We start from the raw sequence: 10675 nt of genomic DNA, 5'->3' as shown, positions 1-10675 counted from the left end.
ATTCGATTTGATATACACATAGCCCATAAAGTCTGCGTTCACCGGACACATTTTTTTAAGAGAAGTAAAAACTCAATATTAATAAATAAATCTGTTTAAATTTTTTACATGTATTTCTTCTTTATATTCTTCAGTTCAAAATACAAAAACAAAAATGTATATTCCTATTTTCATTTTTGAGATAACGGGATTTTAGTGTAACAACAAGTAAACATAGGCACCACAAAGTCTGCGTTCAGTTTGCTTAAATTAGTTACAAAAGCATTAAGAATTATAAAAAAAATTAAGTTCAATATTTTGTTGGATAGCCACGTTGTTTTAAAACCTCTCGCAATCGATTTGGCATTGATCTTACCAACTTATCTGTTTCCTCAGCTGTAATCCGGGACCATTCTGCCTGCATAACACTTCGTTAAGCCTCTTTACTAGTTATCGTATGCTGACGAATTCTTTTTTCTAACAGATCCCATAGATGCTCAATAGGATTGAGGTCAGGTGATTGAGGGGGCGTTTTAAGCTGTCTAGGAGCATTGTATAAGAGCCAAAGTCTGACAATTTCAGCAGTATGTTTCGGATCATTATCTTGTTGGAACCAAAACGTCGAAGATAATCCAAGATTCTCTGCACTTTGTTTCAAATTATTTTTTAGAATGGTCAAATAACCCCATTTATCCATTGTAGATTCAATAAATTCAAGCTGACCCACACCACCAGCCGCCATGCAACCCCACACCATAATACCACCACCACCGTGTTTCACTGTACCAACAAGATTTTGTTTTTCAAGAGCAGTTCCTGATTTACGCCACACAATTTGTCGACCTTTTATGCCAAATATACAAAATTTACTTTCATCCGAAAATATCACTTGATTCCAGAATTCCGGAGACTTATTTATATGATTATGAGCAAATTCAATGCGCTTTCGCCTGTTCTTCTTCTTCTTAATTGGCGTAGAAACCGCTTAAGCGATTATAGCCGAGTTAACAACAGCGCGTCAGTCGTTTCTTCTTCTCGCTGCGTGGCGCCAATTGGATATTCCAAGCGAAGCCAGGTCCTTCTCCACTTGGTCCTTCCAACGGAGTGGAGGTCTTCCTCTTCCTCTGCTTCCCCCGGCGGGTACTGCGTCGAATATTTTCAGAGCTGGAGTGTTTTCGTCCATCCGGACAACATGACCTAGCCAGCGTAGCCGCTGTCTTTTAATTCGCTGAACTATGTCGATGTCGTCGTATATCTCGTACAGCTCATCGTTCCATCGAATGCGGTATTCGCCGTGGCTAACGCGCAAAGGACCATAAATCTTTCGCAGAACTTTTCTCTCGAAAACTCGCAACGTCGACTCATCCGTTGTTGACATCGTCCAAGAGTCTGCACCATACAGCAGGACGGGAATTATGAGTGACTTATAGAGTTTGGTTTTTGTTTGTCGAGAGAGGACTTTGCTTCTCAATTGCCTACTCAGTCTCAAGTAGCACCTGTTGGCAAGAGTTATCCTGCGTTGGATTTCTAGGCCGACATTGTTGGTGGTGTTTACGCTGGTTCCAAGATAGACGAAATTATCTACGACTTCAAAGTTATGACTGTCAACAGTGACGTGAGTGCCAAGTCGCGAATGCGACGACTGTTTGTTTGATGACAGGAGATACTTCGTCTTGCCCTCGTTCACTGCCAGACCCATTTTCTGTGCTTCCTTGTCCAGCCTGGAGAAAGCAGAACTAACGGCGCGGGTGTTGAGGCCGATGATATCAATATCATCGGCATACGCCAACAGCTGTACACTCTTATAGAAGATGGTACCTTCTCTATTTAGTTCTGCGGCTCGAACTATTTTCTCCAAAAGCAGGTTGAAAAAGTCGCACGATAGGGAATCGCCTTGTCTGAAACCTCGTTTGGTATCGAACGGCTCGGAGAGGTCCTTCCCGATCCTGACGGAGCTTTTGGTGTTACTCAACGTCAGTTTACACAGCCGTATTAGTTTTGCGGGGATACCAAATTCAGACATCGCGGCATAAAGGCAGCTCCTTTTCGTGCTGTCGAAAGCAGCTTTGAAATCGACGAAGAGGTGGTGTGTGTCGATTCTCCTTTCACGGGTCTTTTCCAAGATTTGGCGCATGGTGAATATCTGGTCGGTTGTTGATTTGCCAGGTCTGAAGCCACACTGATAAGGTCCAATCAGTTTGTTGACGGTGGGCTTTAATCTTTCACACAATACGCTCGATAGAACCTTATATGCGATGTTGAGGAGGCTAATCCCACGGTAGTTGGCGCAGATTGTGGGGTCTCCTTTTTTATGGATTGGGCATAGCACACTTAAATTCCAATCGTTGGGCATGCTTTCGTCCGACCATATTTTACAAAGAAGCTGATGCATGCACCTTATCAGTTCTTCGCCGCCGTGTTTGAATAGCTCGGCCGGCAATCCGTCGGCCCCTGCCGCTTTGTTGTTCTTCAGGCGGGCAATTGCTATTCGAACTTCTTCATGGTCGGGTAATGGAACGTCTGCTCCATCGTCATCGATTGGGGAATCGGGTTCTCCTTCTCCTGGTGTTGTGCGTTCACTGCCATTCAGCAGGCTGGAGAAGTGTTCCCTCCATAATTTAAGTATGCTCTGGGCATCAGTGACTAGATCACCTTTGGGGGTTCTACAGGAATACGCTCCGGTCTTGAAACCTTCCGTAAGCCGCCGCATTTTTTCGTAGAATTTTCGAGCATTACCCCTGTCGGCCAGCTGATCAAGCTCTTCGTACTCACGCATTTCAGCCTCTTTCTTCTTCTGTCTACAAATGCGTCTCGCTTCCCTCTTCAACTCTCGGTATCTATCCCATCCCGCACGTGTAGTGGTCGATCGTAACGTTGCGAGGTAGGCAGCCTGTTTTCTCTCCGCTGCGACACGGCACTCCTCGTCGTACCAGCTGTTCTTTTGCACTTTCCGAAAACCAATGGTTTCGGTTGCAGCTGTACGTAAGGAGTTTGAAATGCCGTCCCACAGTTCCCTAATACCGAGTTGTTGACGAGTGCTCTCAGAGAGCAGGAGTGCAAGCCGAGTAGAAAATCGTTCGGCTGTCTGTTGTGATTGCAGCTTCTCGACGTCGAACCTTCCTTGTGTTTGGTGGCGCGCGTTTTTTGCTGCACAGAGGCGGGTGCGAATCTTAGCTGCAACAAGATATTGGTCCGAGTCGATGTTAGGACCTCGGAGCGCACGCACATCTAAAACACTGGAGACGTGTCTTCCGTCTATCACAACATGATCGATCTGGTTGGTAGTTTTTCGATCCGGAGACAGCCAGGTAGCTTGATGAATCTTCTTATGCTGGAATCTAGTACTACAGATAACCATATTTCGGGCCCCGGCGAAGTCAATCAGCCTCAACCCATTTGGGGATGTTTCGTCGTGGAGGCTGAATTTACCGACCGTAGTGCCAAATATACCTTCTTTGCCCACCCTGGCGTTAAAGTCGCCAAGCACGATTTTGACATCGTGGCGGGGGCAGCTCTCATAAGCGCGCTCCAAGCGCTCATAGAAGGCATCTTTGGTCACATCGTCCTTCTCTTCCGTCGGGGCGTGGGCGCAAATCAGCGATATGTTGAAGAACCTCGCTTTGATGCGGATTGTGGCTAGACGTTCATTCACCGCAGTGAATGATAGTACTCGGCGACGGAGTCTCTCTCCCACCACGAATCCTACACCAAACTTGCGCTCCTTTATATGGCCACTGTAGTAAATGTCACAAGGACCTACTCGTCTCTGTCCTTGTCCCGTCCATCGCATTTCTTGGACGGCGGTGATGTCAGCCTTTGTCTTTACGAGGACATCAACCAGCTGGGCAGCGGCACCTTCCCAATTAAGGGAACGGACATTCCAGGTGCATGCCCTCAATTCGTAGTCCTTATTTCGTTTGCCATGGTCGTCATCAAAAGGGGGGTCTCTCATCCGAGGCTGGTTGTAGCTCTTCACTGGGGGTGTTTTTTACGTGGCGGGTCCCAAACCCAGCGCACAACCCTTGTAGGGAATGTTTCGCCTTCTCACTTTAGCTCGCCTTCGAACGGATGTTCTTAGGCTACCCAGAGGATACTTGGTCAAAGACCGGAAGTAGTGAGCTGCTTGAGCCATGTGTAAAAGAATCGTTTCTGGCCACTCCCAAGTGAATGGCGATCAGAGAACTTTCCTCACTTGCGTGAACTTCTACACATGACTCCATCCTCCATCCTCTTTCGCCTGTTTACAAGTGAAATATATGGTTTTTTTCGAGCGACTCTGCCATGATATCCAGCTTTGCGCAAAACTTTTCTAGCAGTTTCGGCACAAATTGTTTTCTTAAAGTTTATATTTACGTTTTCAATAATATTTGTGGACGTAATTCGAGGGTTAACTTTCACCATATTTATTATTTTGCGTTCTTCCCGGACTGATAATATTTTTGGACGGCCAGATCGCGGCTTTGACGTTAAAATTCCGGTTTTTTTGAAATTGTTTACTACACGCTGGACCGAGGAATACGTTCTTCCAATAGTTTGTCCAATTTTTCTGAAACTTTCACCATCTTTCCACAACTTAATGATAATTTTTCTTTCCGACAGACTAATTTCTTTGCCTTTGCTTTCCATTTTTTTTAATATTATTAAAACGCGTCACGAGCTCTTTAAACGATTAATTATATTAAAACACAATAGAACCTACGCAAAAAGAAGAAACAAATTCGTGAAAATTAACGGTATTTCCAATTTAAGCTAACTGAACGCAGACTTTGTGGTGCCTATGTTCACTTGTTGTTACACTAAAATCCCGTTATCACAAAAATGAAAATAAGAATACATACATATTTTTGTTTTTGCATTTGGAACCTAAAAATATAAGGAAGAAATACATGTAAACAATTTAAACTGAATTATTTATTAATATTGAGTTTCTACTTCTCTTAAAAAAATGTGTCCGGTGATCGCAGACTTTATGGGCTATGTGTATTTCTGCTCGCTATATTTGAGCAAACTTTTCTTCATATTATAGAGAGATTCTCTTGTCCTTGCAAAACCCGTGCATGGTGACCGTATTGCACGAATTTTGGAATTATCCAATTGGTGCAACAAAACACACACAGAAAAATATTTTCAATAGCCGTAAAATATGTCAGACCAAAGCCCATGTTTATTTTCGTGCACGCTGTTATTTTACATAAAGACATATTTCGCCGTTAAATTGGTGAAGAAGTTAAGTTTTAAATAGATTTTAAAATTTCTACTTAAATTATAAAGATTTGTTAACAGTTTTTTGTTAAGAATGAATACAGAATGTGCTCCAATTCACAATAGTCATTCACAATAAATTGACCGAATCAGCTTTTCATATATAAGTAGATTCTGTAATGGGTACTCTAAAGGCCTTGCATTTTGCGTCATCGTGCAATCTTGCAAGAGCAAGAGTATCCCCCTTGAAACTTAAAAATAAATGATCCCATTGAATGCAATACAGGTCGTATTACGATTTATAACTATGTGTATCCGCTTTTCAATTTTTATCGATTCGAAGATAAAACTAGTTTACTCTTGATATGTTAGTTTTCGTTTATTTATTTTATAAGCCATAATATGTGAATTTAAAATTATGTGTATTAGTGATACAAAAGTATTTTATACGAGCATTACATACATATATGTCTATGAATGTTCTCATATTGCTTCAAATGAAACTGGCATAACAGCGATACTGATACGATTATATATATATATATATATAAATTCGTACTACAATGTCCACTTTGCTTTTTTCATATCAATTCTTTATTGATTTGTTTACCCTTGCTTTCGATGAGGTGTTTGCTTTTCTTCCCATCACCATGGATGATAGAATTTGCTTTTCTAACGGTGTTTGATATCTCTTTTGATTTATTATACACATATGTCTCTTTAATTGTTGCAATATCTTTCAACACATTCTCACAGGTTCCATATTCAGTGGAAAGGGACTGTGCCTCCTCTGTTGAAATTTCGTGCGGAATAAGATAAGTTTGATCTCGCATTTAATCGACTTTTAGCGGATTGCGACAATGTTTATCAATGTTATTTAGTAAATACTTTTCGGTGCGGGTCATAAAAGGAGTCGTCATTGGTAGAGTACTGTTACTATCACAATTTCTAACATCTAACTGTCGCGCCGTATATGACAAATGATGATGGTGATTGTGTAAATAGCTATGTTGTCGACGATATAAATGGTTGTGGTGCTGTTGAGTAATATAATCTTTCTGTGGATAAGTACGATATGTCGTCTGCTGATGTTCGTGCAATCTGTACAGAATATTTTGATTAAACCAGCTAATAAAAATAACATAGATACTTATGTATATGTATGTATATATGATAGGCACAAATACTGCCTACTTTATTTAAAGTAGATCTCACCGAATATCAGGACGATTTGGAGAATTCAATTGCAGTTTATGCGGTAGGTGGGTTAAATGTAATTCAGTAGCTGCTGCAAAATGTCGATAATTTGCTAATGTTGGATCAATGCTTATTGCTGTGGGATCTTCAGATATGGAGGTCCACATGTTCTGCAAAATAGTTCAGATATTTGAACTTAGGTGTTATTAAAATATCTATTATTAATGCTTATATGGGCGTCGACATATGTTGGTACAGGTACATGCCCCGCTATTTTAGATGTTCTCCGTTTTTTTATTATTAAATCAAAGCTACTAAACCGTTAATGACGAAATGCTTAGCAAACATATGCATATTTAAAACAAAGAGTACTATAAATACATTTTTGAAAAATTCATTCAACGAAAAAGAAGATAAACTTGAAAAGCCTGAAAAAATAATCTGATTGTTTTTTAATTTAAAGAAATATAGTTTCTTTATATTTTTATCTTTGTTATAGTTAATTTTAGTTTTTCATTAAGAAATAATTTTAAAATCATACCATAAAACTAAAAATATAAAACCTATCCATAAACATAGTGAAATATAAATTTTTTCCAAGAAAATTATAAATAAGAACACAAAAAAAAACTCCTTGATCCAAACTGCGGTAGTATATTACAACCTTTCATATGTATAAACATAATTTTTGGGATGCCTTTTGCTCAATTCAAAACTATCTAAAGACATAAAAGAACTAGTAAGGAAGGGTTAAGTTCGGGTGTAACCGAACATTTTATACTGTTGCAACTTGCAAGAATCAAAGCCAGGGAAATACCTTAAGTTGTAAAACGTTAACCAGAGGATTGGAATTTAAGCAATTATAAATGTATAGCTCAAACACACCAAACAAATGTTTCTTAAAGTACCTCACATACCATTATCAGTCATATAGAGTAAAGTAAGCCGGGTGTTCGAAAATCCTGAAGCTAGTTATGTGGGGGTTCGGTCAAGTTTTCGTTAATTTTTATCCGTTTTAGGCACAGAGATACCCTGTTGTGAGTAGAACACGCTCTCTCATTTTCTTTGATATAACTCACATATTGGCCAATATATGCGGAATGAAGTCATCCGGAAGTTCGAAAATCTTTATTTTAGATAAATGGGGTTCAGTATTGAACCGATTCAACACAGAGATACTACTATCAGGAATGCATTATCCCTGAATTTTAATTATATTTCACACATTGTCTGATATTTGTGGTAAACAGTCAATTATAAATACCGGGATCCAAATATTCGGTACCTAGGGGCTTGAACAGTTTTTGGTCATAAGGTGACATACTTTAAAGACATTATATGTGCAAAGTTTTACCCCTTATATTAATTTCTTCTAATTGTTACCATTTACAAAACTTTTCACTCTGTAGGTAGAAGTTCTTATTGGATTTATCTTGAGCGAATTTGTATTATTTTAACTTGAACAGTTTAAGAGATACGTACATTAAACCTATTAGAGGCGGGGTCATGCCCATTTATTCAAAATTTTATTACCGTGTCTAAATTTTTACTCAAATAACATCTTGTACGGACGGACGGGTAGACAGAGAGTCACACCGATTTGAAGTCGTGTAGTCATCCTGATCACCAATATATATATATATATATATAATCCTATATATATATATATAATTCGATTATTTTTAGATGATACATACAACCGTTAGGTGAACAAAACTATTATACTCTGTAGCAACAGGTTGCAAGAGTATAAAAATGAGATACATATATGGGTAGATCGAAAATCCTTTTGAGACTATTTTCATATTTTTGTTTTCATCAAATATATATAGACGTAAATTCGTATCACTTTCTAATCAATAACAGTTTCCATAAAACTTTTATTTTGTTTTGAAAGCTTTTGTAAGGTGTTTTATTTGAAAAAGTTCAGTTGATAAAAATTTATGGTTCTTAAATAGTTGTAGTCAAACGATGAAATCCATAATTTTTCTATTAAATGGCCTTAGTAGTCTTTTTCTCGCGTTCTATAAATGAAATGTGGCGTTTGATAGATAAATTTTGTACTAAATATCTTTTTCTCGCGTTCTATAAATGCAATATGGCGTTAGATAGATAAATTTTGTACTAAGTAATCAGTCTCATCGTAAACTTCGAGTGAATAAATCATTCCCATGTATTTTTATTTTCACGCGAACAAAAATTCGTATGGCGAATTTCGTGTGAAGTGTTCGAATTTCGATTATGTTATTGTGAACTTCGGCAAGCTGTCACATATGATTTAGTTTTGAATTAGTGGCATTGAAAAAACTTTGTAAACTTATAAGGCCAATTATGTGACTGTTTTAGCTTAAAGAAGTGTTTTTATTTTTAATTATATATCGTAAATATTTTTTGATTGAGTCGGTATTATCTACATAATTTATGCAGATAACAATTTTCGAATGTATTGATATATTTTAAGGAATAAAGGATAAACAAAAATTGAATGTACTCACACTGGCTAGCAACCTGAAAATCGATGGTCCTCTTTTTTCATTCGAATCGATTTCGAAGCTTTGCTATTAGCAGAATCACGTAACGTTATTCAAAATACATACACTTTCTCGTGTTTTATTTTTTTAAAATCTTTCCTTTATCAGGATTTTCGGCCTCACTGCTGCCCAAAAACGTCAAATGAATTTTGTTAATAGGCCTTAGTTCATATAAAAATGTTCATAAAATCAAATAAATAGTTACTGTAGTAAGCTAACATTTTACTGAAAGTTGTTCCCAACTAACAATTTTGTGAACGAATTGCATGGATTCACGTGAAAAAAAAAATTTATTCAATTCCCATGTGAAGTTCACGATAAGAAAATTTCAAATTTGTGATTTTTTCCATGGGGAATGTCATTCACGCGAAGTTTTAGATAAGGCTGAATGTGATTGCTGAACCCCAATTAGTTTATTTGAAAGTTTCTTATACATCCACCATTTAGTCTGAATATGCCACCCAATGATTACTGTCTGTGCCTGTCTATGGCGAATGATTTTGGTGAAAAATTGGTCTCAAGATAAGCTTGTGAAAATCGATCTTCCCAATGTTTGAAAGTAAATGTGAGGGGTTTTATGAGAGTGGCATTATGAAAGTACCTTCAAAATAGCAACAAATATATTTTTAGCTTATTGAAAAACGGTACATACATATTTTAGTCGGATCAATCTCACTATGCTAATTAAAACATTCAATTTATAGGAGACATAATGGATTTCTTTTTACCGGACCTATAAATATATTTCTGGATTGTGATACGATATATGTATGTACATATATCTGAATATGTTTAAAGAAATTACTTACCTGTAAATTAGTTAAATAATCGTGTTTGCCATAAGGTGGTGAAGTCGGCCGAGAATCGTGGATTGCGTTCCTGTATGCATATTTGTTTGAAACAATGTCAGTTATCTTTATTAATTGACATTTTGGTTTCAAAATGCCGTTAAAGTGTTATTATTTAATGTTAAGTTTTTAAAGCATGTTGCTGTAACATATTTAAAAAAAACTTTTGTTAAAAATGTTGATAGAAGAATAAAATTAATTAGGAAAAAAGAGTGCAAGTCATAACGTTGGCAAAAAAATAATATATGAATATTTCTTATAAAAGCGAAAATAAATCATTTCACTTATTAGTGAGTTAATATACAGAACCAAGACAAATGGTTTGAAAATATCATATATTTTTCTATTTTTACGAATATAAATAAATTAAAACATGTGAATTAAGTAAATTAAATATACCTACCGTATTACAGAAAAAATGTATTGATTTATTTGTTTTAATGGAATCTATATGTTACATCCATGTTTATATATTATTCAGTTTGAAGAAAGTAAGGAAGTCGGATCATTTTAAAAATTGCAATCGAAAAAATCCGACTCTTTTTGAGCTTAATTCTCATCAAAAACGAGCTGAAAACATAAATATTAGCTTTGATTTCGAAGTGGTTTAAAAAATATTCAGGTAATGTTTCAGGTAATAGACAAGCGTCGAACACGTGTCAGTCGCTTATTAAAACATTGAGGAGCGTTTTCGGAAAACAATTAGGCTGTTCACGATAAGGTGGTTATCGGGTTATGGGGTTATGTGATTAAGTAAATAACAACAAAATGGGGTATGACAAAATAACCAACTTTGACCAACCTAGACCCTTGTTTACAGATTATGTGGTTGTTTGCTTATGTCCAGTGTTAGAAAGTCGTTGGAATTTTACTAAATGGCAGCACAAAAAATAAATAAAACTAAGCAAATGGCATTTC

General features: G+C 37.1%; 1 protein-coding gene across 1 annotated transcript; it reads right to left on the bottom strand.

Annotated features, from left to right (window-relative positions):
- Positions 1 to 5541: 5541 nt before the first annotated feature.
- LOC126766212 (uncharacterized) lies at positions 5542 to 9928 on the bottom strand. Its single transcript, XM_050484105.1, has 3 exons — positions 9719 to 9928; positions 6397 to 6548; positions 5542 to 6282 (listed from the first exon to the last, which is right to left on the bottom strand). The coding sequence occupies exons 2-3, from the start codon at positions 6543 to 6545 to the stop codon at positions 6015 to 6017; spliced, it is 417 nt and encodes a 138-aa protein (XP_050340062.1). The 5' UTR covers positions 6546 to 6548; positions 9719 to 9928; the 3' UTR covers positions 5542 to 6014.
- Between the last annotated feature and the right edge of the window lie 747 nt (positions 9929 to 10675).

The sequence above is a fragment of the Bactrocera neohumeralis genome, unplaced genomic scaffold (assembly GCF_024586455.1).
Source record: "Bactrocera neohumeralis isolate Rockhampton unplaced genomic scaffold, APGP_CSIRO_Bneo_wtdbg2-racon-allhic-juicebox.fasta_v2 cluster11, whole genome shotgun sequence".
NCBI classification, from domain to species: domain Eukaryota; kingdom Metazoa; phylum Arthropoda; class Insecta; order Diptera; family Tephritidae; genus Bactrocera; species Bactrocera neohumeralis.
Note: the sequence above shows the minus strand (reverse complement) of the source record. Positions and strands in the feature narration are given on the sequence as shown.